At 39.8% G+C, this 27,434-nt stretch overlaps 2 protein-coding genes across 4 annotated transcripts; both read left to right on the forward strand.

The window, feature by feature from the left end:
• Nucleotides 1–8,909: 8,909 nt before the first annotated feature.
• LOC105011264 lies at nt 8,910–17,078 on the forward strand. Of its 2 annotated transcripts, XM_029118146.2 has the most exons (11): nt 8,910–9,043; nt 9,398–9,567; nt 9,725–9,890; nt 11,464–11,565; nt 12,032–12,082; nt 12,438–12,464; nt 12,542–13,195; nt 13,327–13,374; nt 13,466–13,579; nt 14,462–14,491; nt 16,849–17,078. In XM_029118146.2, exons 1-11 carry the CDS (start codon nt 8,935–8,937, stop codon nt 16,905–16,907), a joined length of 1,530 nt encoding a protein of 509 aa, XP_028973979.2. In that variant the 5' UTR covers nt 8,910–8,934; the 3' UTR covers nt 16,908–17,078. The 2 variants fall into 2 exon arrangements, with proteins under 2 accessions (XP_028973979.2, XP_010869459.4); XM_010871157.5 differs by lacking the exon at nt 12,438–12,464.
• Nucleotides 17,079–19,309: 2,231 nt separating this feature from the next.
• dhx40 (DEAH (Asp-Glu-Ala-His) box polypeptide 40) lies at nt 19,310–27,225 on the forward strand. Of its 2 annotated transcripts, none has more exons than XR_002196942.2 (17): nt 19,310–19,688; nt 19,793–19,938; nt 20,653–20,772; nt 20,901–21,137; nt 22,056–22,122; nt 22,216–22,347; nt 22,819–22,918; nt 23,002–23,088; nt 23,175–23,357; nt 23,470–23,550; nt 23,754–23,911; nt 24,066–24,180; nt 24,288–24,396; nt 24,525–24,619; nt 24,709–24,778; nt 24,985–25,124; nt 25,506–25,596. XR_002196942.2 is itself a non-coding variant. In XM_010871145.3 (17 exons), the coding sequence occupies exons 1-17, from the start codon at nt 19,511–19,513 to the stop codon at nt 27,101–27,103; spliced, it is 2,229 nt and encodes a 742-aa protein (XP_010869447.2). In that variant the 5' UTR covers nt 19,310–19,510; the 3' UTR covers nt 27,104–27,225. The 2 variants fall into 2 exon arrangements, 1 of the variants encoding a protein (XP_010869447.2); XM_010871145.3 differs by lacking the exon at nt 24,985–25,124 and adding an exon at nt 26,982–27,225 and having other exon boundaries at nt 25,506–25,734.
• The last annotated feature ends 209 nt before the right edge of the window (nt 27,226–27,434 follow it).

Consider the following 27,434-nt stretch of genomic DNA (forward strand, 5'->3'; position numbering starts at 1 on the left):
GATGTGCAAAGGATTTATCTTTGTCTCATTCTTTTATATCACAAGAACCTGCCATTTTAACAGGTGTGTAGACTTTTTATATCCACTGTATATCTAGAATCTTTCATCAGGTGGAACTATAAGAGTACAACTGAAAATTATTTCCAAGATACAGTACATAATTCACCTAAGTTTAATCAAAATCAGAAAATCAGAACTGCACAAATGTGTACACAAACAAATGCATAGAGGTGGGACAGCCCATAGTCCATGTCTAATTATCTGTCTGATGTCAATTGCATTAGTAAAGTCACTGGCTTATAGTTAGCTGCTCCATTGTGAGACCAGGGTTTAGATACTGCTCACAGCTCAGGGATCCTGCTGAGGGGAGCAAAATTGGGCAACGTTGCCTCCGGTCCATAGTGATTCAGGTCTTGACTTCCTGTTGATCAAGCAACATGATGACAACCAAAGCGGCATTAGTTGTGCTTTGGAAGACATATCTTCCAGACACATATTTTCATTGTACTGTACTTTTTCAAATACAATAAAGTTAAATCCAATCTAATATACTCTCAATATCAACTGTCAACTGTCCTGAGTGAAAGAATGTCAAGGCATAGAGAGCAAATATGCAAACAAATGCTCTTGTATGAAATTTGCTTTTCCTCCTCCAGGGAAGTTACATTTAAAGTATTTTTTCCTAACCACTGTGTTAGAATTGCTTGTTGTTTCTTACTTTGTGTGGTTTTAAGCTGGTTATTGGAATACATATTTCTGACAATTTGTTATATATTAAAATATTTAAGATACTGCAGCTAAAATACTGAAGTTTTTCTGCAATTTTCTATGATCAACTTTATTAATTCACGTAAATGTAATTATTATACCAAAAAGATGTTAGCATGAAAACCTAAATCAAAATGCTTTGACTTCAGTGTTCAGCTACATCTGGGTTCTCTGAAAACGTTGGACAGTTTGAACAGGAAGCTACTGTGGTCTTCAAAGTAAGATTGGTTGCCTCATTTACCCTCATCTGTGCAACTGCAGAGAATTTTGTTATATCTACTGCAGCTACAAATATTATCAGGGTGAATACTTACATTCAAGTATGTCTTGAACATAAACAGTTCTATTTTTATGTAGTGATGCTTTTGTTTTCAAAATACGCATAAAAAGAGAAGGGAAAATGTGAATAGGCACAAAGGCTCATTCAGAAAGTTACCATTTATTTACTGCCTTGGTCTGCCTGTTGTAGAGCTTGGTCTGTCACCATATTGATATAGTTGCTACAGGTGTATATATACATATACTTTATGCTTTCACTTCTGGGACTTTTGATATTAGTAATTTCATCAAATGAGTCGCTTTCATCCAGAGGGATATTATGTTAGTGCAATTTTTCTTGACCTACGTGGGTCAATCACTTAACCCAATAAAAGAAAACGTACTTTATTCAGTGAAATAGCTGTGCAACTATTTTAGACTATTGAAAATATAGGGCTTCCCAGGCTTTCAGAAAATGGTTATGATGTCCTAGCTTCAAGGGGATGTGAGGGGCTAGGACAAAGAAGACCTTAACTGTAGGTGTGGGACGGCCTAAAGACCCAAGAAAGAGTTTGGGTGGAGATGTAAGGTTTGAGCATTGCCTGAAGATAGGGAGGAGCAGTTGTCCATATGTCCATACGCCCTATGCCATTGTCTTGTAGGGATGCATGCTACAGCTGGAAGCTGGTGAAGAGTGCAGAGGAGCTGGTGGCATGGGAGAACATAGGGCTGCAGTGTTCTGATTAAGTTACAGAAGTTTAATGTCAGAAGCAGGGAGCCTTGTCAACAAACACAGAGGAGACTAATCGACAGACAGCATCTAGCAAAGATATGGTCAAACATAGTGCCGAGGGAAGTAGATGGCAGTAAGTGGACAACAGAGAAGACAGATAATGGAGGTCCTGGTCATCTTTAAAATATTTTGTAGGGTTGCTGGTTGTGTTAAACAGCAGCACCTGCAATTCAAACCCATCAGGGGGATAGTACATTATTTAAAAATGTCCCTCAAACAGAATTTTGCACAAACATTATGTAAAACATCCCTTCATATCTACACTGTTGACAACTGGGTGTTAGTGTGAGCAAAGAGGCAATCTGATCGGTGAGGCACTTGTGGTAGTGCCTCAACCATAACCTGCTTGCCCACCAATTACCCTTGCGCTGAATTGAGTTAGACGTAATCTACAACAAGGCATCCTTCACCCACACTGCCAAGTGTATCCTTGCATAAAATACATCTTACCCAAAGGTCCGACATGTAATGCCCTAAGAAGGATATTAGAAACCCTTTATTTTCCTGATCAACCTTTGATTTTAGACTTCTGAAGAGGGACAATATAATTTGTTTACAAGCTAATGTTTTGAGTTAATTTACACCACCAATGAACACACAGAGAAATAGGCCTACATCACCATAAAATAATCATTTAATATAGGTATAGCTTCTGGATTTTATGAGTGTAATCAGATACAAATTGTGATTATTAGTTTTTAGCTAATACAGGATTTCAATTTGCCAACAGCACAAACGTGTCACTGTTATGGCCAAGGTGTTCATGCACAGGGACAACTCCTGGACAATAACGTTATGTATTCATACATTTTTGGTATATATTCATCTAACAATATAATGCTCCAACTCCCTGCATATAAAACTGACGTCACACGTGCTGTTGCTAACAGTATCACTTCCACCCTGACATTTTCCCAAATCCTCTGCTTCAAAACGCACGTGACCGCCCTCCTTGACAACGTTCCAGTTGTTTGAGTTGTAGAAAAACTGTTCAAAAAGTTATAGCCCAATGGGTGACATTTCAAGCTAGCTTTTAAATAAACTCATGGTACATTCTAAACTGTTGTGAGACTGGGTCTGCCAAACAAAATGTGTGTTATTACAGTGTTATTACAGATTTGACTCACAACCTGCTTCCCTTCCCACTTCCCCCACACACCTGTAACCCACTCACAATACCTTCCATACCCTCGCACAAGCTTCCCTGATGCCTTACCCGGAAACTCCCACTCTCCCCCACAAGAAGAAATTGTTCCTATGATAGAGCACCATTGCATACCACACAAAAATAAGACAATAAACAGTTACACATTTTGCTTCTTTAACCTATAATAGGCCAATAGCATAGTAATTACATTGAAGACGTCGTATTTCTGGACACATTCAAAAGCTGTTGGGCTGTTCCATTTGGTTGAGTTCCCATCCATTCAGAGCAATGACGAGTTTGCAAATTTGCTAAATATATTTATAGAAAGGGATTAAATAAGTACAAATAGTATTTTGTATTTGTATGACTACTTTACATTTTTTCATTGTATATTGTTTTTACATCCCAGGATTATTGCTTGGGAAAAGCACCTTTTACAGATATTACGGCTGTGAATATATATTTTTTTAATATTCTTGTAACTTTGCACAAACCTTGGTGAAATTAGATCTATTGCTGAAATTGTTTAAGCTCGCTAATATTTTATGGAATAAATGATAAAACAGCAATATTCAAACCTATGCTAAGAACTTTGAATCCGAAATGAGAACACTGGTTGACCATTTTCCTGGTTGAACCCTATGAAGCCCTATGAATTTGTATTAATTAAGATGATTGCTTTTGTACCTATCTTGCGAAGTCTGGCGTGTCCAAGGCAAGCTTCTGACTACCGGACCATCTGGTTTCCCAAAGGCGGTGGTAGCGTTCAATTAAATTCAAATAGCTTTATAGGCATGGGAAACAAATGGTTACATTGACAAAGTATGAAAAAAAAACAATGAAAAAAATCTAATTGACTGATCTAACAAATAGCATTACAACATCATTTCTGAATCAAATGAACCATAAGATGTATTCGCTGTAGGCAATGTGCTCCACCGGATGTCCTTTTATTATGGCAGCAGGTCACAAATGTTGCTGCCATGGTAACACACTGGGGTATTTCACCTGATATGGGATGTTGTCACTATTAGATTTTCTTTCAAATTCTTTATTTTACTCTTTTTTTCTCCAGATAGTCACTGCTCCATCTCCTGGTGGTTCGGGGTTTATTGTAGAATAAGCCGGTGCTTACCCAGCCGAAGACTTTAATCACACGTCACTGACCGTATCAGTTCGAAATGTAAGAAAAAGCGGAGAACTAGAGATGCAGCAACTCTCATGCGTGGCTAATAATAAGAATGCCTGCCAGATAGGCTAACTGAACAGTTGGAGACAAACAATAAAGCGTTCAGTTAGTTTTTATATAACATATTCCCCTCAACATCTATTGTTCGGATTACGACTTGGTTTTGAAGCAATGTAAAACTTTTAGATATTAACTAAAAACTCAAATTTCCTGCCCGTCAGAACAATTTCATGATTAACATGATTCCAGGGGCAGTTTGTTTTACAAACTCCATTTGACAGAAAAAGAGAGTGGGTATATGTCAGTGTGCATCATCATCATTATATGTCAGTGGGCATCATCATCATCATATGTCAGTGTGCATCATCAACATCATATGTCAGTGTGCATCATCATCATCATATGTCAGTGTGGATCATCATTATCATCATATGTCAGTGTGCATCATCATCATCATATGTCAGTGGGCATCATCATCATATGTCAGTGTGCATCATCATATGTCAGTGTGCATTATCATTATCATCATATGTCAGTGTGCATTATCATCATCATCAAATGTCAGTGTGCATCATCATCATCATATGTCAGTGTGGCTCATCATCATCATCATCATATGTCAGTGTGCATTATCATCATCATATGTCAGTGTGCATCATCATCAACATATGTCAGTGTGCATCATCATCATCATCATATGTCAGTGTGCATCATCATCATCATTATATGTCAGTGTGCATCATCATCATATGTCAATGTCTGTTTGGAGTTCTGCCAGAGTTTTGTGGTGATAAGGATGTGGACCCTGTGTGATGGGGAATCTTCTAGAGCCTGTGTGGCACAGTATGAATTATGATTTTTGTATGCATTCATTATGAAAGTGATCAACTTCTAAATGTGAAATTAACTACCAGCATATTAAATAATGGATCATTTCTAATAATAATATAATGCAGAGAAAGTGTAATGTAATAATATGACTTGGGCAGCTCCATGATGGGCAGCTCCAATCTTTAATGATCCTTGCTGACACAAACTTGACTTTAGAAGACAATTCATTATCAGGTGTCTAGGGCTCAGGAAAATGTGTGATTGCATCAAGCCCCATCGGATCATAGCAGTCAGTCCTCGTTATAGGTGGTGAATTACCTTATTGATCTTTAATTGACTATTGCCATGTCCACCCCCTTTTCCAAGATGCATAGAAATACTGTCGAACCTCCTGAACTTTCTAGTGATTTGACAATCCAGGGATCTCTGGAGATCAGTCCCCAGGATTTGCCAAGGAGACCGCCCTACCTTGTTATTTCAGTTGCCAGCCTGGAGTCTTGTGTGCCAGTCCAGGGCAGGGCATCCCAGGGCAAGACCCCCAGGGTCCACAAGATTTCAACAGTCTGTGACAAATGCCATGACCCTCATGACCCATGACCCTCTACCCTTCCTCCCCTTGTGGCTGAAATCCTGGAGCCTTGCCCGCCCTGGAGCCTTGCCCGCCCTGGAGCCTTGCCCGCCCTGGAGCCTTGCCCGCCCTGGAGCCTTGCCCACCCTGGAGCCTTGCCTGCCCTTGGCATGCCATGACCTCAAGGATGTACAAGGCCAAGCATTCAGGAGGCCTCCTTCTGCCCTTCCTGGCCTTGTGGCAGGCAGCCAGGAATCTTGCCTGCCTACATAGGGCATGCCCCAGAAGACTGTCTTCCCTGTCCTTATGGCGCCTCATTCACCCAGGGCAAGTTGTCCGGGACCTGCAAGGGTCTTCACTCTGTCTTGCCTGTGATGTTGCCAGAGCTGGCCATCTCTCAAATGGAGCCTACCCCTTATGTTTGGAAAAGGTCCTCCTAGTGCGCATTTGGCATAGTAATACCACCATAACATCCTGGTGTGATGCCAACCGATTCCCCACAGCCAGGACCCCACTCCCTGGTATTCACCACCGTGGGCCAAATGGTCATGCAAGATATGCAATATATATATATATATATACATACATATATACATATATACATATACATATATACATATATACATATACATATATACATATACATATATACATATATATATATATATATATATATACATATATATATATATATATATACATATATATATATATATATATATATATATATATATATATAGTGCATCTCATAAAATTTGAATATCGTGGAAAAGGTCATTTGTTTCATAATTCAAATAAAAGAGTGACACCTTCATATATTCTAGATTCATTACACATAAAGAGAAACATTTCAAGCCTTTTTTGTTTCTTACAGGATAATAAAAAATCCAGTATATCAAAATATTATAATAAAAAATGTACAGTACAGTAACGTCAACCTGAGAAGAGCTCTAATCACTCCTTCTGAAGCTCTCCCAAGTTCTTGAATCAGCTTTTCTTGACAATCCTCTCAAGGCTTCGGACATCGCTGTTGCTTGTGCACCTTTTCCTACCACAAGTCAGCAGTCTTCCCCACGATTGTGGTTGTGTGTACTGAAGGCTAAGGGAGTTAATTAGCTGATTTGAGCTCTTCACAGGTTGACATTTCGGTATTATACATTTTTTATTGCAATATTTTGAGATACTGGATTTTTTGTTTCCATGATTTCCATAAGCCATTATCATCAAAATTGAAACAAATAAGAAACCAGGCAAGGCTAGTTCAGTCGGCCCGCAAAAAAAACTGTTAATCATGGCTGCCCTCTCAAGAATCGAATCAGGCTCGCCCACGTGAAAGGCCATCTATATATATATATATGGCCTCAAGTCTAGATAGCATTTTTTGTTTGCTATTGAAAATAAAAAGCTTGCGTCTGATATACATGATTAATAACGTCCATATATGGAGAGAACAGTGTTTGGATATTTGATGTCCAGTTATTTGAAATATCCTAGAACAATCATTTTGACGTCAGCTCCTTAGCTAGCTAATGTAATAGAAACTTGATACCTGGAGATTAAACAAAAACTGTTACAAACCAATAGCCATAGCCTGATATCTTTACATCTGGAAAGTATTGTCCATTTAATTATCAATAAATCCAACAAAAATCTAATCATTTTCTTACCAGGGACATCTGCTCTATCAAAAACAGCTGTTTGCATGCTCAAAAACAAAACTAACTGTTCAGTGTAAGATTTCCCCCGATTTTCTCTCACCAAAATTGAAAGGAAATGACCAGATGGAAGGAGTTTAGTTAGTTGGGTGTTTTGTGAGAAGTGGGTAGCGAGAGGTGGGTCTGTGGCAGGATGCCTCTCACTATTTTAGGGGCAATTCCAGATTTTAGAGTTGACATTTCCACTCAAAACCAAATTAAGAAGATATTGCCTCACAGAAATCATTTATCAAGGATAAATGAACATTTCAATGTATATATTTGTAGAACCCTACAGAGGAAGTGTAGACACAACATTACACAATTCTATGTTAAGAGAACAACAAAACAGGCATTTTGAGGAGAACAAAAAACATTGACAATGAATCTTTCATTTGTAGGGTTAGATAGTAACAGCCACTATCAAAGGAAGGCTGCACACAAAAAACATCAGATAAATGTATTCAAAGCTTTTTATTGGAAATTGTTTTTTCAAACATTTTCATACATTGACCTTACTGCAGAATTGTCCCCAACCTCAGAAACAGGTCTGCTAAATTGGAGTCGTATCAGGTCATGTATTCATTAGCCTATGCCTATTTTTAAGGTAAGATTTTTTTCTCTTCTTTTCAATAGAAAATAAGTCTCTAGAAATTAGCTTGCCTTTTGCAGGCCTCCAAGGTGGCGCAGTATAGCACCAAGCTATACTGTGTCATAGCCTTGCTGCAATCTTCAACTATCCCAAATCAGTTGGTAGTTGTTGTAATGAGAAGGGATCATTGATACAGTTCGATATGGCAAAATCATCATCATCATTATAATAAAACTGTCATATGAGTCGCTGAAGAGAAAAAACGAGATTTTTGTCTGACAAACACTACCACATTAAGTGGTCAAATTGCTAATACACTTCCAGTATCAGTTGTTCCCATATCACATTGAGAGGGACCAGTGGATGCAGTGTTTTATATGTGTAAAATGATTTGGAAATGGCAACCTTTAGAAAATGAATTGTAATCTCACATCCATGTGAGTTTGAAACCATAATTTACTTTTTAAAGAATAGGCAACAAGATTGTGTTTTTTGTTTTAACATGTACTTGCTTATTTTCTATTAATACTACAACCTCTATGTGATTGTTAAACGATTTCCTGTGCATCTGCTTGTGTCACACCTCTCCGTGGTATTCATCCAAAATAAGCCTAGAGTATTGCTTGCAACTGAAGGCCCCCCTCTCTGAAATGTCAGCAGGTTTCCACAGGAAGCTGGTCTAAGTGATCTTCAAAGAGAGATTTTCTAATCTTATCTGTACTACTGCTCAGCACCCCTTTCCATTTGTTACAGCTAAATATATAATTTGGGTGAATAACCAAATTATCAATTTGTGTCGTGCAGATAAACCAGGCCATTTTGATTCATTAACATGGCTTATTGTTTTTTATTGAATTAACAACCCTTGCTCTATATATGCATATACTTTTTAATAACATTTGAATACATATAATAACATTGTTAGAACATATTAAATTAATCATCTATAAACTTTAGATGTAGCAGTTTTTTCATTATATTTTCAGGAGAAATAGAGACACGCATAGCTTCTTATAAAGGAAGTGACCTAATTGATTCCTCTGGTGTCTGTTGTATAGGTTTTACTGTCAACTTGCTGACAGAATTACTACTAGATGCATGTGCTGAATGCTTTCTGGTACCACCTGCTTAAAATGTTCTCGGTCAAAACTAATAGTTGGTATTTCTGGATGGTTACATATTACACCTCTGTGGCTTCAATGGGTAAGTGTATGAGATAATTAATATATATATGTTTATAGTTACATATATAGTTATATAAATATAAATATACACACATGAGAAAATAACTGTAAATCAGAGTGATAATGGTCAATAAAACCGTTTTAATTAATTATTTATACATAAAGCCATATGTTTAGCATGGTCAATTAAACCATATTATAAATGTATTATTACTGCATAAAACCATATTTTAAGATAACATTGCCGGTTTATTTCCATTCATTCTCCTTTGAGGTAATCAAAAGGAGGTAATTACCTTCGAGGTAATCATAACATAGCAACCTTTTGTCGTTTAGACAGATCATTGTAAACCCAAACTCTGTCCGCCTCTAGGTTGCCTCGACTCCTGTAACAAATCTACCCTCCAGGCTTCCCTGGGCTCTGTGGTACTCTTGTCATGCAGCTTTGGGTCCATGTACCTGGAGAAAAGTCCTTACCGTACTTGGGTGGTGTGGAGTCATGGCTCTAATTCAAGTCTGGTCAACATCACGTCCTTTGGGCAGGTTGTAGCCTCCTTCAGTTGTCTAAATATCATAACTCTTACTCAGCAAGCATTTTTTTTCTTTGAAATGTCTAACTTACTTTTTAACTTTTGGATTTCTGCAGAAAATGACTATTCAAACAAAATGATAAAATCAAATCTAAATGTACTATTATCAGGTGGACTTTTTGGACTCCAAACAGGGCAGAGTGAAGGTTTTCCCAAACGAAGGCCGTCTGGGGAACTTCTCCATACGCATTGATGCTCTTCAGGCCTCAGATCTGGGCTCATACTGCTGTGAGTTGCATAGTAAAGACCAGTGCCATCGAGTGGATCTTGGAGAAGGTAACACTGCATTAGTATCTATAGTGGTTCCGTTCACTGGTGAATTGTATTTTTAACAAAGCCTAAGATGTAGATTTATTCTGTTATGTGGATCATTGGTACAGTGGCGGGTTAATTCAAGTTAACTCGGTATTGAAAGTATAGAGATATTTTGCTATTATTCCTTTTTACCACAAACCAGCAACACCACTCCATTGGACATTATCTGAATATATTTCATGAGAAATAAACCTGTTTTCTTTTCTACTTTAATTAATTAATTAATTAAATGTATTTCTGTCCAATTTTATACTTTCTATTGGGAGAAAAATAGGAATTAAATTAATTTGCAGTAGTCTAGAATCAAACTCATACTGTAGTGGTATTTCTGTGCACTGGAGACAGAGGCTTAAATCACTGGACCATCCTAAGACAAGTCACAAATAATCTGTTATTTCAGAAAATACAGAACTATTTTGAAGGTACCAATATTGAATCAACTGATCAAGGATCCATATAGTATATGCAAACTGGTAAGGTGCACTCTGTATACACAGCATGTGGTCAGTTTTCTTTCGTCTCTCACTTTCAACAAAATAAATCTTGGATTAACAAGAGCAACCCTGCCATTGAATGATTCCTTTATTATACAGTGCATTTGGAAAGTATTTATAACCCTACACGTTTTACAGATTTTGTTACATTTTTGCCGGACCGCGGTGATGAGCATTGCAGTGAGGCATTCAGGCCAAATAGTTCAATCTTGGTTTTCATCAGACCAGAGAATCTTGTTTCTAATGAATTGAGGGTCCTTTAGGTGCCTTGTGGCAAACACTAGGCAGCTTTTCTTGAGGCTTTTACTGAGGAGGGGTGTTTGTCTGACCTCTCTATCATAACAGGCTGATTGGTGGAATGCTGCAGAGATGTTTGATGTTTTGGAAGGATCTCCCATATCCACACTGGAACTTGCACTTTGTCAGAGTGACCATCGGGTTCTTGGTCACCTCCCTGACCAAGGCCCTTCTCCCCCGATTGTTCAGTTCGGCTACGCAGTTAGCTTTAGGAAGAGTGTTTGTGATTTCATGCTTCTTCCATTTAAGAATGATGTAGGCCACTGTGTTTTTGTGTTGGTACGCTTCTGCAAATCTGTGAATTGACACTGTCCTGTCTTGGAGCTCTACAGACAATTCCTTTGACCTCATTGCTTGTTTTTTGCACTGTAAACTGTGGGACCTTATATAGACAGATGTGAATTTCCAAATCATGTCCAATTAATTGAATTTACCGCACGTGGTAAATTCAACCAAGTTCTACAACTTGATTGTAGCTGTTTTTTCAATCAAGATGAAAAAACATTTCATGGATGGTCAGTGGAAACAGCATGACCCTAAACTCAATTTTAAATGTCATAATATGAATACTTGTGGAAATGTAATGTTTCTGGGTTTAAAAAAAAAAATCCTCTAATCCATTTTAGAATAAGGCTGTGTACGTGGATCAAGAAAATGTATACATATAGAATGTGTATATGAATACCTTCTTAAAGAACACTGTACATGTAAATAAATCCATCTCTTCCCTTTGAATCATGTAGGATTTGAGAATACATATCTACAGGTGTTGTTTTTCAGCGTCGGTGGTGCGGCAGGTCTTATAGTGCTTTTGAGCATCTGTTTCTGCTTGATGAAATGGACAGGTCAGCACCAAATAATTTCCTTTGTCTGATTTCATAAATCTTAAATTACTGCTTCAGTATTTGAATAATATGTATAATGCAGCTAGTATATGTAGCACCTAGCACAGCCTACATAAATACTGCTCACCAAAGGAACTCAATGTTTCCATTAACTTACAGTGGCTCTCAGAAGTATTGATACCCTTTGGACTTTTCAATATTTTGTTATGTAACAACATGACATAAAATAGATTTAATCAGGAGTTTTCCCCTCTGATCAACATAAAAAGTCCATGATGTCAAAGTGAAGAATTAAATCAACAAATGTTTAAATAAATATAAAACAGAAAATAATCGATTGCATAAGTATTCACCTACAACACAACCGACTGAGCTGTGGTGCGAAGTGTAGTGTCATTTACTTTCAATGCAGACGTATTATTTAAAAAATAACAGAGTACAGAAGTACCTCTTCCTGTTTTTTTAGGAGTTTCTTGTAAAAATGAAGATGACTATGTCAACACCAGCATCAGTTCAGGTTTGTTCTTGGCTTTTGTTCTAAATCTACATCTATTTGAGAATGCATTACCATTGTTGCCTTTCCAAACTAGATGAAATGTGAAATGCAGAATTATGCATAATATCACAGGAACCAGTGCACCTCCTGAGGACATTGCATGTAATGACAGTGTTAGGAGAGACCACACAGGAGATAAAAATGTACTTTCACATTTTCAAGCATATGGCCCCATATACACAGAATTGCAAGGCTTCAATGGAGAGTATGTTCAGGTGATGACATGATGAGGGGGCATTCCCATAATGTCATACCTTAATCTATCCTGGGAATGGGTATTACTGTCTAAATTGTATTTTGTTTGGTTAAATTTTAGGAGCCAGCCGCGAGCGACCCATTTATGGTAAATGTTTTTTATTGATAGTTTTCAATGAAAGCACTGGAATGGAATTGTACTAAAAAATTTCCTCCTTTCAACAGAAAACAATGAGCATGATCCAACAAAGATGCAGCATGATCTAACCATAATTCAGCATGATCAAACCAGAATTCAGCATGATCAAACCAGAATTCAGCAAGATCCATCCAGAATTCAGCATGGTCCAACCAGAATTCAGCATGATCAAACCAGAATTCAGCATGATCAAACCAGAATTCGGCATCACCCAACCAGAATGCAGGATGATCCAAACAGAATTCAGCATCACCCAACCGGAATGCAGGATGATCCAACCAGAATTCAGCATGATCCAACCAGAATTCAGCATCACCCAAACAGAATGCAGGATGATCCAACCAGAATTCAGCATGATCCAACCAGAATTCAGCATGGTCCAACCAGAATTCAGCAAGATCTACCCGGAATTCAGCAAGATCCAACCCGAATTCAGCATCACCCAACCAGAATGCAGGATGATCCAAACAGAATTCAGCATCACCCAACCGGAATGCAGGATGATCCAACCAGAATTCAGCATGATCCAACCAGAATTCAGCATGATCCAACCAGAATTCAGCAAGATCTAACTGAAATTCAGCACCACCAAGAACCACCAAGAAATCGTAAAAAAGCAGTTAGATTCAGCAATACACCCGCCAGAGATTTGAGTGAGAAGAAAAAGGGATTTCATACAGGTGAGCAAGATGTTATACACTTTAGAGTGGAATTTCCATAACCATTTTACTTTTGTTTAATGATACCAATATGTCAATCAGTGATTGTTGCAAGTTTAAATAACTGAACTTTTTAAATTTTTCATCCCTAGAACTCATGAATATTTTGCGGCAATCAAGTCTCGGACGGCATTACTATGGTAAAGTAAAATCCCTTTAATTTGTAATATACATTATCAGCATGCAGCATTCTTTTAATGAATTTTGTTGACTTATTGTGAACTTTGACAGCAAACCAAGCAGAAATCAACCAACAAGCCAGAGCACAGATGGACATCTGCCAAAAAGCAAATGATGCAGAGACCAACCAGGAGGATAGATCCCAAATGGACAACACTCAAAGAGGTATCCTATACATTAGGCTTCACAGATATCTGGCATTTTATACATGCAAAAAAAGTAATGTGCATGAACAATAACATTTTTTTTTGTAACTGCTGTATATTTTGTATGTTATAGCGGCCTTCAGTGACATCCTGGGACACACAAGAAACTAACCACACAAAAATCCCCTGTAAAATGTTACCTTGGGGCTATCATGCACACATCCCATCGACCATAAAGAAAGTTCCCCTTGATAATATTTTGCCAAAACTCTAGGAGCTTTATTGTATGTTGTATTTCTGCATTACATTGTGTAAGATTATAAGATTATGTCAAAAATATATCTGCGGTAACATTGAAATGATAGTATTTCACAACATTTCTTCACCAGAAATGTATTTTGGTTCATACAAAAGCACAGACAAAAAGGTAGAATTTCTACTGACAACAGACAACATACCTGCGTGACCCCATTGACAAAGGGAAAGCAAAATCCCTTTGTCATTTCCTCGTTGCTAAAAATCTACACAGTTCTTTAAATGTATGTTCAATTGGGAAAATAAGAAATGCATAGTGTAGGGAATCATTGTGCCATCAAAATTGCTTTTATAAATGTTTTTAATATCAAGAAATATAAATGAAGAAATGTTCCTGATTGTCTTGTTCCCTGTTTCGGGTTGGTTTGTCCATATGAACACATTTATTTTAGGACAAAAATTACAGCTGTTCTGTACAATATTTAATGGAAATCAGCTAACAAACAACATTGTTTCACATTATTTTATAAAATAAAAATTGCAGTCAGAGTGCAGTTTCACTGCAATACACTGAAAATCCTTTGCTGGTGAGTTGTGTTTGACAGTCACATGCCTATATTAAAGTCTGCTCTCTTTCTGTTTGTAGGACATTTTCAGGGCAAGCCAAACAAAGATAGTAAGTCAATCTTTATCTCACAGCATACCGTATAATCCTAATCATATAACTTAGCTTTTTTTATACAATTTCCAGGGTGATGCCTTGAAAGGTATTATCAGAGATTTTTCATCTGACCTACATATGCCTATACCTCAAATTGTTCCCTTTGTTGCTTTAGTTTTGCTTTTGTCTTTCATCAGTGGTGCACCCTAGTGCAATTTAGATATGCGCTAGATATCAGAACTGTGTTTTTAAAATCCTAAAAACAGCAAATGATGCATACCTTATCATTAATCACGGTCAATAATTAATGGAACCTAATTCTTCACCTTTATAACATGCATGGTGCATGCACGCCCCATCCGATTGGTGATTCACAAATAAATGACATCGTAATCTTCTTGATTGATGAAGTGACCTAAATACTTAGCTTCACTTCTGTCTAGCCAATCTCTCATCACTACCTATTACAGCACTTTCCTGCATGTAATCGGTAGGCCTTGCTGATGGGAGGTTTTTTGGTCCGACAGAGCGACATGAAATAGGGGTGCTGAGGGTGCTGACGAGATTCTGTCCGCCACCGATGCGTTTGTCGGACGGTGAGACGTGCATCATTTTAGTCTGACAGACATGCATCGTCCATCTGTGCTCTAGGTTAACGCGTGTCATTATGGAGACGTGTCGATTTCCACAGCACCCCTGCTCAAAACGTCTTCCCGGGGCCATTAACATAGCCCTATTATGCAGTGCTATTAAACTCAGCTCAGGTGCATAAGGTCAGGCTATCCAAGCCTTGCGATGTTTACTGGGCTCCCTGACCATAGGTTTCCTAGATATTTGCAGACAGTGTCCAGTCCATAAATATTCACACTGTGCAGTGTAATCACATTGTGTCCCCTTAAACAGACACCATTCTTAAAGTGCTGGAGATGTCTCGATGTACTACAACCATGGCTAGTCCTCGCTATTTAACTCTGATTTGACTTTACTGAATTGTTATAGTAGAACCTGGGATTCAGGTGGAACAGTGTGGTTTTCGTCCGGGCCATGGAACACTGGACCAGCTCTATACCCTCTACGGGGTGCTGGAGGGTTCATGGGAGTTTGCCCAACCAATCCACATGTGTTTTGTGGATTTGGAGAAGGCATTCGACTGTGTCCCTTGCAGCATCCTGTGGAGGGTGCTTCGGGAATATGGGGTCCTGGGTCCTTTGCTAAGGGCCAAAGCAGGAGCTTGGTCGGCATTGCCGGCAGTAAGTCAGACTTGTCCCCAGTGCATGTTGGACTCCGGGCAGGGCTGCCCTTTGTCGCCGGTTCTGTTTGTAATTTTTATGGACAGAATTTCTAGGCGCAGCCAGGGGCCGGAGGGTGTCAGGTTTGGGGACCACACGATTTCGTCTCTGCTCTTTGCGGATGATGTTGTCATGTTGGCCCCTTCAAACCAGGACCTTCAGCATGCACTGGGACGGTTTGCAGCCGAGTGTGAAGCGGTGGGGATGAAAATCAGTACCTCCAAATCCGAGGCCATGGTCCTCAGTCGGAAAAGGGTGGCTTGCCCACTTCAGGTTGGTGGAGAGTGCCTGCCTCAAGTGGAGAAGTTTAAGCATCTAGGGGTCTTGTTCACGAGTGAGGGAAGGATGGAACGGGAGATTGACAGACGGATCGGTGCAGCTTCTGCAGTAATGCGGGCAATGTATCGGTCTGTCATGGTGAAGAAAGAGCTGAGTCGCAAGGCGAAGCTCTCGATTTACTGGTCAATCTACGTTCCTACTCTCACCTATGTTCATGAGCTTTAGGTCATGACCGAAAGGACAAGATCCCGGATACAGGTGGCTGAAATGAGCTCTGCTGGGTGGCTGGGCGATCCCTTAGAGATAGGGTGAAAAGCTTGGTCACCCGGGAGGAGCTCAGAGTAGAGCCGCTGCTCCTCCACATCGAGAGGGGTCAGCTGAGGTGGCTTGGGCATCTGTTCCGGATGCCTCCTGAAAGCCTTCCCGGGAAGGTGTTCCGGGCCCGTCCCACCGGGAGGAGACCCCGGGGAAGACGTAGGACACGCTGGAGGGACTATGTCTCCCTGCTGGCCTGGGAACGCCTCGGTGTCCCCCTGGAAGAGCTAGAGGAAGTGTCTAGGGAGAGGGAAGTCTGGGCATCTCTGCTTAGACTGCTGCCCCCGCGACCCGGCCCCGGATAAGCGGAAGAAGATGGATGGATGGATGGATGGATGGATGAATTGTTATATGAGAGATGTTCTCTGATTGGTTGCCAAATACAGGTTTTTTGAAAGATCTCTTGTAGCGTCTTATGTAGGGTCACCCTGTAACAGGTAATGGAGCATCACATAACCCTATTTCAAATTTGCTCTTTTTCTTTTTCAGAATGTGAATATGAAAATCCTATCTACAACAAGCGCATAGACCATCTGAACAAACGGTAGACAAAGACGAATGAGAAACTGTGTCTCAGCTATTTCAGCTATTTATGTTTCGGGTTGTATTTCAGATTTTGTAAATAAAGTACATCTTTAAAGTTTCTGTAATGCATCAGTATATTATCCAAAATGAATATGAGAAGCTCGAAGACGCTTTTTGAAAACCGTATTTGCATATATGTATGTTTTGGGTTGTATTTCAGATTTTGTAAATAAAGTACTTCTTTAAAGTTTCTGTAATGCATCAGTATATTATCCATAATGAATAAGAGAAGCTCTAAGACGCTTTTAGAAAACCGTTATGTGCACCCTTCATAAAGATGAACAACAAAATATTACTTTGTGTACTTTTTACACTGAAAATTTTAGAAATCTTTATTTAGGAAAACATTCTGGAGAAAAAACATAAGGACAAGGAATCTACATAAGATGGTTGAAGGTGGAGTATTGCAGAAGTTATAAGATGGTTGAAGGTGGAGTATTGCAGAAGTTGGTTGGTCACCAAGTCTCTAAAACTACAATTAGACACAACCTACATGCTAAATAGCTACAGTTAGGTCCCGCAATAATTGGACACTGACGCAAATGTAGTTATTTTGCTGTTCACCAAAATATATTAGTTACAGTTCAATAATGAATATGACCTTAAAGTGCAGTCTCTCAGCTTTAATTTGAGGGTATTCACATCCAAATTGGGGGAAGGGTTTAGGAATTACAGCTCTTTAATATGTAGCCCCCTCTTTTTCAGGGGACCAAAAGTAATTGGACAGGTGACTCAAAAGCTGCTTCATGGACAGGTGTGGGCTATTCCTTCACTATTTCTTCATCAATTAAGCAGGAAAAAGGTCTGGAGTTGCACCAGAATGATGGGAAAAAAGAAGTATGGAGAAGGCTTGGAATGGCTCATGATCATAGCATACCACATCATCTGTAAAACATGGTGGAGGCAGTGTGATGGCATGGACATGCATGGTTTCCAAACGCACTGGGTCACTAGTGTTTATTGATGATGTGGTATGCAATGATCATGAGCCATATTCCAAGCCTTCTCCATACTTCTATCTTCCCATCATTCTGGTGGAGGCTGATCTTAGTTTCAACTGTCCAAAGAATGTTGTTCCAATGTTGTTTTTTTTGGCAGCTGGATGAATTCTGAAGTGTATAGGGATATATTGTCTGATCAGATTCTGCCAAATTCAGTGAAGTTGTTTGGACGGCGCTTAATTTTTCAGATGGACAATGACCCAAAACAAACTGCGAAAGCTACCCAGGAGTTTTTTTAAGGCAAAGAAACTTAAGGCAGAATGAACAAACAACTGAAGACAGCTGCAGTAAAGGCCTGGCGAGCATCACAAAGGAGGAAACCCAATGTCCATGCGTTCCAGACTTCAAGCAGTCAGTGTCTGCAAAGGATTCTTGACAAATTATTAAAAACAAATTTAAATAAAGAATTATGTTAGTGTGTATATAAATGATTGCAATTCCTAAACATGTTCATAGAATATTGAATAAAAGCTAAAAGCTAAACAATTTGCTTGCACAGAATTCAACAGAAAAGAGATGCTTGCATTTTGGTGCAAGCTACTCTCTTTTGTGTGCTTTCAATTGAGTTAATGTTTTAAGAGTGCAAAAGCATTTAAAATATATTGTTCCCTGAACCTTTCTAATGTGTTTATGCGAGTGGATTGGAGAAAAATAGACTTCAAACACAATTTTTCAGCAGCAGCAAATGGTAAGCCCTTTATGTACACACAAATGCAGCATATCTCACATTTCTCACTTTCCCCATCAACTCATCCCTGACCTCTAGGCTAGACAGCTAGAGATGCCCCCTCATCCTAGGCGTCAACTCAAATAAACCTGACCCCTCTGAAATTAAAAACACCCCTTCTGTCCTTCCTTTCCAACACATTTGTGCATGCTGTCTCTATATCAACTTCCCTGTTCTCTCTCCATGAGAACTAACAACCAGAAGTTTTCTTCCAGTGGTAGAAATGTCTTCCAGCGTTAGATTCAAATTGTGTGCACTTATCAAAATACATTATTCAAAGACATAAATCACTGTCATTTTAATATGTTGGTAAATTTGGTGACATTTACCATCGTTTAATATGTTAGTAAGGCCAGTTAGTGCTGTAGAGTGAATAGTCAGATTTTCTTATTTTCTAATACAGCACGGCCTATTGTGAATTTTGTTTAATTAAAAAAAAACTCTAAATCACTCCACTGTAACTCATAATACATTCAGAATATTCCACTGTGCCACAAATTATTTTATTTTACAGTTTACATGGTAAACATTGCTAAGCTTTCGCTTTAAAGAATTACGTCAGTATATTTGCCTTCGACAGAAACCAATGAAAATGCTGAATATATTGTACCCGGAAGTCACTCTGACGAATAATTGGTTGCATCGTTTCACTCACGAGAAAGTGTTGGACTTGGAATATCACGACCTAAGTTAGAATGCTGTTGCGGAGAATCAAATCAACCTGAACTCTAAATAAGTTGTGATGTATTTACTATTTTTTATTGTTTTCAGTTAATATAAGTTTTGGGAACCAGGTTTTTCCATCGTCCCTACTGGAACAACAAGAGACTCCATCATCATGTCGAAAAGGACAAAGTGGGATACTATAGGAAATTCAGATGACTCAAAGAAACTGCCGATTTATCAACACAAGGCTTCCCTTCAACAAGCGGTCAAGGACAATTCTTTCCTGGTTGTCACTGGCGAGACTGGCAGTGGGAAAACCACTCAACTTCCCCAATACTTGCATCAGGCAGGTACGTTTGTGCATAATTCAAAATGTACCTCCAACCTCTTAACCACTCATACGTCTACAAACTTTTCATGTAGGCCGATGGGTGAACTTCTTTTTCTTACGTAGGATTTTGGAGGGATGGCAGGATTGGCGTCACCCAACCTCGGAGAGTGGCAGCCATCACCGTAGCACAGAGGGTATCTCAGGAGATGCGCTGTAGTCTGGGCAGAGAGGTCGGGTACCAAGTGCGCTTTGATGACTGCACGACAGAGGTGAGATACCTACAATAAACCTAGCTTTGTTCGAAAATAATTATTAGTGATCCAATTAAATTCCTTAGTTGTGAACAGAGCAACAATACACCTACTACTGGAATTCTAAAAGTAATTCACATGCATTACATAAACATACTGTATGTTGATGTTTACTAAAATGGAAATGAGATTATAGTATGTTTACATACAACATTTTTCAATAATATTTTAATGTGGTATATAATAAAATGGTATACATTTGGTAAAAACGGTGTTGCACTGTAGAAAACGTTTTATTTTAGCAATAAAGCACAGAGGGGTGTGGTTTATGCCAAATTTACCATGGCTAAGGTCTGTTTTTAGGCTGCACCCATCAGAGTGCCTGGGCACAGTGCTTAGTCAATCCCCAAGATTACTTGACTAAACTGGTTACCAATGCAATTTTAACAGGAAAAAAAGACCTGTGATACATGAGACTATCAGCCAATAGGCATTCAGGAGTCAAGCTACCCATTTCATACCAAGTACTATAGTGAGCAATGGTGCACGTGATATACTTTGGTGCACTGTGGTATATCACTGCAACATGGTACAGTAAGTACAGTCTTCCATTATTTACCACATTTCTGTAGAAAAAAAAGCCTAAGCTACAAATATGTGTCTCTAAAGGGAGAGTTCTTTGTGTCTTGTGAGGACATCATGATGAGGTGGGTTGTGTTTGTGTGTTAACAGGACACGGTGGTGAAGTACATGACAGATGGCTGTCTGTTGAGAGAGATCCTTGCAGATCCGGTTCTGTCTCAGTACAGTGTGATTGTTCTGGATGAAGCCCATGAAAGAAGCCTGAACACTGTCAGTTCTTTCATTTATTCAGCAATTTCCCCATATATAACAAAACTACTCATGCTTTTGCCATTTTGCTGTAAACCAAATCCCAGATTATAGCTTTTAACATTTGTGTATTATGCATTTTACTGCAGGACATTTTGCTGGGTCTGTTGAAGCAGACTATTTCCCCTACAGATAAGGCCTCCAAGGGTCGCTCTGTCCCCCTCAAGGTGGTGGTGATGTCAGCCACCCTGGAGACCGACAAGCTTTCTGTGTTTCTGGGAGGCTGTCCTGTCTTTACCATCCCTGGAAGAACCTTCCCTGTTATTTCCAGGTTTGGCTGTGCCATTGGACAGAAAGATACCGAGAGCACTGTTTACCTTAAAGAGGTAGGGAGTGTGCTTTCTTTAACTCACATTGGCCTACTGTTTTTAGGATGTGTTTTCTTTCACCCAGCATTCAGTTAAACACTTTCACTGTCACACAGTCACATGGCATCTGCACATGTGCATACTGTAGGTTATAGTGTAGCATCAACTGAGAATTACTGTCTACTTTCTCCATAGAAATGTGTCATGTTGTCGACTCTACCTCTGAAGATGCATTCCAAGTCCTTGTGGGCAAAAATTAAGGATGCAAAACACAATTTGGCTTGTGAGCACTGCTTTCAAAATTAGTGGCTGAAGTCCTACAAAATCTCTGGAGAGTACCGTTAATATCTTAAAGTCCATGCTCTGTGTATTTTGTGTCTTTCAAAGGTATGGATATTTAGATTAGATTCAACTTTAAGGCTGAATGTTTTGTAAAAGCACTTTGTGACAACTGCTGATGTTAAAAGGGCTTTATAAATACATTTGATTGATTGAACTTTATTGTCATTGAACAGTACAAGTACAGTACAACAAAATGCAGTTAGCATCTATGAGTGAAAATATAGGAGTGTAGAAATTTTACAAGTATTAAGTATAATGTATGTTACAAGTGGGATGTATATACAGCTTAATAAAAAATGTAGACCACTGCACCTTTTTCTATCCTTTCAAAAAAGTTGAAAAGGAAAGTTTGGAGTGAGAAACAGAAGTGTTCAATTTGCAGTGGTCTCTTAATTTTAACCCTTCTGTTCCTCACTCAAAATCTTCCTTTTCAACTTTTTTGGAAAGGAAAGAAAAAGTCGCAGTGGTCTCTTAAGTTCTTCCGGAGCTGTATGTGCAGTGAAGGCAAATGAAGGTGAATGTGCAACGGAAATGCATTGATAGCAGCAATGAGGAATTTCAATTGAATTCATACGCATTTCTTGTCATTGGCAGGTTGTCAAGGTAGCTTTGGATGTGCACACTTGTGAGATGTCTGGGGATATCCTGGTGTTTTTAACAGGTGAGCCTAATGGAAATCACCAACACTACAGTAATGTCTACTGATTTTCTGTGAATGCAGGTTACTATTTTTCCTTTCAACTGTTTGTAACAGGGCAGTCTGAGATTGAAAAGGCATGTGACATGCTGTATGAGAAGGCTGAGTCCATAGATTACCGTTACGATGTGCAGGACCGCACAGTGGAGGGACTACTGATCCTGCCCTTGTATGGTTCCATGCCCACTGGTAAGCTGTGTGGGATGTAACAGGATTCAAAATAATGTAACTCATTTGTTTTTATTAACAAATCAGGTGTATTTTATAAAGCCGTTGTTACAACCCCGTTTCCCCAAAATCTGAGACGCTGTGTAAAATGCTAATAAAAACAGAATGCAGTGATGTACAAAACATTTATCCCTGTATTGAATTGAAAATAGTACAAAGACAATATGTCAAATGTCAAAACTGAGAGATGTTATTGTTGTAGGAAATATACATGCCCATATTGAATTTGATGCCAGCAGTATGTTTGTAAAGACAAGTTTCTTTTAATGAAAGTAACATTGTAAGGTAACAACTGAAGATTTAGGGCACCTGGTATCTTTTTGTAAAAACTATTATAATCAGTAGTAGACAAACGCATTCTCTTTCACACCCAAGTGGATGATGTTTAGCATGTCAGTGGCTTTGTTGAGTCAAGTCTTTGTATCAACACAGATCAGCAGAAGCAGATCTTTCAGCCTCCCCCACCAGGTATAAGGAAATGTGTGGTCGCCACCAACATTGCAGCAACATCCCTAACCATCGATGGAATAAAGTGAGTCAGGCATTAAGGCTTGTCCAGGCAAAATATGAGCCATATTTAGCCATCAAATGTCATGACTGTTTTGTTCTCAACAGGTATATTGTTGACAGTGGGTTTGTGAAGCAACTCAACCACAACTCAAGGGTTGGCATGGACATACTCGAAGTGGTTCCAATTTCAAAGTAAGTCTCTGAAGTCTCTTTTTCAGAGTCTGCTTCCTGCCTTGTGAACAGGACCTTCATGTTGTGGGTGTTGTGTGGTGTTACAGGAGCGAGGCCCAGCAAAGGGCAGGCCGGGCAGGGAGAACCTCCGCCGGGAAGTGCTTCCGGATCTACAACCAGGAGTTCTGGGAGAAGTGCATGCCAGACTACACCGTTCCAGAGATCCAGAGGACCAGTCTCACTTCGGTCATCCTCACACTCAAGTGCCTGGGAGTTCATGATGTCATTAGGTAGGTACAGCGACAAGCTCAGGTGCCTGAAAACCGGGGGTAGAATAAGACTGTCGGTGATACAATCCAGCAAGTCATTTGAAGCCATGGTTGCTTGGTGGGTCTCCCCAAGGTTCCCTTACCTGGACCGTCCAGAGGAGAGGTTCATCATGGAAGCATTAAAACAGCTTTACCAGTGTGACGCCATTGACAGGTGAGACACACTAACATCTGCAATTTGTTATTCTCACCTCCACCAAATAAATCTACCACCACATGAGAGTGGAACTCTTCTGCTTTCGCCATTAAGAGCAGAAGGAACATCAAGTGCTTGCAATTCTTTGTTACTATCCTATCTTTAATATCTCGTGTCAGCTCATCCTTGTTGTTGGTGTTACTGTCGTGTGTGGTCTGTAGGAGAGGTAAAGTGACCCTGCTTGGTGGGCTGATGGTAGAGTTCCCCCTGCCACCAGGGCTGACCCGGGCCCTTCTCCAGGCTGCCACCCTGGGCTGCGAGGACCTGCTGCTGCCTGTGGCTGCAATGCTGTCTGTGGAGAACATCTTCATCAGACCAGGTGGACAGTAAGGGCTCAGCCCCTGTGGTTTAGTCAATTAAGATGTGGTTCGATATGTCCTGTATGGTCCTTTATGGTGTCATGGCATTGTTGTTTTTTTTTTTGTCCGGCGGTACTGTGTCATCACAGCTGTGTAACACTACCCTGTCTGCAGGACACCCGGCTAAGCAGAAGGAGGCGGATGAGAAGCACCGGATGCTGGCAGCACAGGCGGGCAGCTGTAACGACTTCACCATACTTCTTAGTGTGTTTGAGAAATGCAAGGCCAGGTATATGTCCTTAACTCGCCCTAATGCTGTTGAATAGGCTACATTATATCCACAGCGTTCACAGGATCTCTTAACTTGTGCCTTTTTATTTTTTTTGCACGTGCCAGTGATGATCCGTCAGCTTGGTGTAAAGCGCACTATATACATTGGAGGGCGCTAAAGTCAGCCTTCAGTGTGGAGGCCCAGCTCAGAGAGATTCTCCTACGACTGCGACAGGTTAGTTTGTCCGTTGTTTACTTGTTTGTTTCGGTGTTGCTAAAACCACGATGTGAAGTTCTGAGTTTGTGTATACAGATTCATTGAAATTAACACGGGTAACGGGAATGTGCATTCATTGTTTACAGAAGAGAGATTTCCCTATGGAGAAGTTTGATGGCAATAAAAGTGAGCTGTTCAGGAGATGTCTCTGCGCAGGTTACTTTACTAACGTGGCTAGAAGGTACTGCTTGTATCCAAGTAATGGTGAGGTCAAGAAAGATAATGCTAATATTAGAAAATGGTAACCATAATTTTTTTTGTCTCTATTAGGTCAGTTGGCAAGGTTTTTACCACAATGGATGGGCATGGAACCATGGTTCACATTCATCCATCATCAACGGTAATCACTTTCAAGACTTGCATCTACATTTTAGCTACTTTGCAGAAGCTCTTATCCACTTACGACTTACTATAAGTGCATTCTTAAGGTGTCTTGGAAAAACAACATCTGACAATCATTATAAGTACATTTTCCTTCACCGAAGCCATTACTTGGCGCCAGAGAAATCAGTTAAGTGCATTTCATTTTGTTGTCCTGGCTTCAAGGGGAAGTTTGTTCCACCATTGAGGTGCCAAGACAGAGAAGATTTTTTCCTCAGCTGAGCGGGAGCTGCCCACCTGTGAGGTTGGGTGGCCAAAAGACATGAAGTGGCAGATCGGTTGTAGGGTTTAAGCATAGCCTGCAGGTAGGGAGGTGCACTTCCCTTTGCTACTTCATAGGCAAGCACCATGGTCTTGTGATGGATGTGAGCTAGTTTAGTATATACAGTAAGGACTGTCGACCTAGGCCCTAGGGTTAGAATGGTGATTGGCCAGTTGGACACAGATACAGAACACATGTTTATTAATGTGTGACAGACAAGCACTGCAGGAAGAAGAGACCGATAGTGGGTGGTGGAAGTAATGGTGTGTATGGTTTGTCCGGGTGGTCAATTAAGGGGCATGATGACCTATGGTGGCGCCTCTGTGTCCCAGAGAGTGGGTTTGAGAGTGAGGGTTTTGAGAAAGCGTTCAGGGGAACATGTAATCTCTCCTGAAGCTTATCTTGACTCTCCTCGTCTTTACAGCTTTTTGACCAAGAGGGCCAGCTGGACTGGGTGATCTTTCATGATGTGCTGGCCACCTCACGGGTTTACATTCGGACGGTGTGCCCCATCCGCTATGACTGGGTAAAGGACTTGCTTCCGAAGCTCCACGAGGTGGATGTGTACGATTTGAGCAGTGTTGCTAGACAGGAGGTGACTGACGAGGAGATGGCCAAATGGGAAACCAAGGAAGCCGCTAAAAGACAAACAGGTGGGTGATCGACTCTGATGGCAAGTTTGGATTTACTTCACAGAATGTAAGGTCACTTAGAAATGTCCATGTTTTTGAAAGAAAAGCACAATTTCTGTCCATAAAAATAACATCAAATTGATCAGAAGTACAGTGCTAATGTTGCAAATGACTGTTGTAGCTGGAAATGTCTGATTTTCAATGGAATATCTATGTAGGTGTACAGAGGCCCATTATCAGCAACCATAACTCTTGTGTTCCTATGGCATGGTGTTTGCTAATCCTTTTCTTTTAAATATCTCCCACTTTATTGCCACCAAAGCACCCCCACTCACAGGGAACAGCTTGCTTACTGGCCCTTTTTTATAAAAATGTAGTAAATAGAAAATAGTGACACAAAATACAAATAATAACTAACATAAGTCTGTGCAGGACACAGGATAATGTTGGTATGTGTGCATATAGGAAGAGCAGGTCACAGGATAATGTTGGTATATGTGCATATAGGAAGAGCAGGACACAGGATAATGTTGGTATATGTGCATATAGGAAGAGCAGGGAACAGGATAATGTTGGTATATGTGCATATAGGAAGAGCAGGGAACAGGATAATGTTGGTATATGTGCATATAGGAAGAGTAAGTGGAGAGATTAAACAGCAGCAGCAGTAACACACGATGAGTGTTATGTGTATGTATTTGTGCAGCGTCTGCTTGCTTTACTTACCTTCTGGGGACCATATAGTCATAGGTCTCATATAGCTACAGAAAGTTGGCAGAGCATGGTGCTTGCAATGTCAGGATGGGGAATTCAATTCTTGTATGGAGCCAGAATGAAAATGTATGGACTCACTACCATGAGTGGCTCTGGATAAGTGAGAAATCAGGGGCTAGTGTAAAAAAAAAAAAGTGTGGGTAGCCATTGAACAATCATTTGTCAGTCTTATTTAACAGTTATGTCTTAGGGTAGATGCAATACAGAGTCCACAATTAAGCTTCCACAACAAAAGTAACTACAGTTTACTTCCATGCCGTATGGTGCAGAACAATTTTTTACCGCCCTCTGCCGGACTCACGTGCACATTCAGTATTCTGTGACCAGTTTATGAACTCCTGGCCCCAATGTACTGTACTGACTAAGACTGGCACCATCTGAGAGCCCCTGAATTGCATATGTTCCTGTAGATGCTCTGTTTTTCAACTTCTAGATCTAATTTGTTTTCTTGATGATCACAAATAGATCATACTGTGTGTTTGGTTTATTTCCAGGAGGGTCTACAGAAGATTATTTTAAAAAACTGGAGAAGCGGAATGATGAAAGCTCTGTGAATAATGCACGTGCTCGCTACCTGCAGAGAAAACAGGAGCGGCAACAAAGCAAAGCATCTTGAGAGTGGACATTGGAAACGTATCCTCAGGGGAAGAAGCACTCCATTATTGGACTTAACAAGACAAAAGAATCTCCTCTCAGGGTTATAATGTCTTTAATAATTAAACTGCACATGCAATTTTCCTAATGTTTTATAATGAAAGAGTTTTATGGATCAGCGTCAATGTCCACTTCTGCAGATGTTTAATGATGTTTTTGTCTTTGTAATAGGAAATGTTTCTAATTTAGTATACCATTCAACATTGGAGGACTTCTGCAAACATACAGTTTTCGCCTGTCAGTTTCTTACCCAAGGGTGTTGTGAAAATAACAAGAAGAGGAAAACAAGCGAA

This window comes from Esox lucius, chromosome 1 (assembly GCF_011004845.1).
Source record: "Esox lucius isolate fEsoLuc1 chromosome 1, fEsoLuc1.pri, whole genome shotgun sequence".
Lineage (NCBI taxonomy): Eukaryota > Metazoa > Chordata > Actinopteri > Esociformes > Esocidae > Esox > Esox lucius.

Excerpts from the sequence above, each read along its gene's own strand:
- LOC105011264 (XM_029118146.2), top strand. The coding sequence starts at position 8,935 with ATGCATGTGCTGAATGCTTTCTGGTACCACCTGCTTAAAATGTTCTCG. Across the intron at positions 9,891-11,463 it reads TCGAGTGGATCTTGGAGAAG|GATTTGAGAATACATATCTA; the intron begins GTAACACTGCAT and ends TGAATCATGTAG. Across the intron at positions 13,375-13,465 it reads TCTCGGACGGCATTACTATG|CAAACCAAGCAGAAATCAAC; the intron begins GTAAAGTAAAAT and ends GAACTTTGACAG.
- dhx40 (XM_010871145.3), top strand. The coding sequence starts at position 19,511 with ATGTCGAAAAGGACAAAGTGGGATACTATAGGAAATTCAGATGACTCA. Across the intron at positions 21,138-22,055 it reads GCACTGTTTACCTTAAAGAG|GTTGTCAAGGTAGCTTTGGA; the intron begins GTAGGGAGTGTG and ends TGTCATTGGCAG. Across the intron at positions 23,912-24,065 it reads GAACATCTTCATCAGACCAG|GACACCCGGCTAAGCAGAAG; the intron begins GTGGACAGTAAG and ends CCCTGTCTGCAG.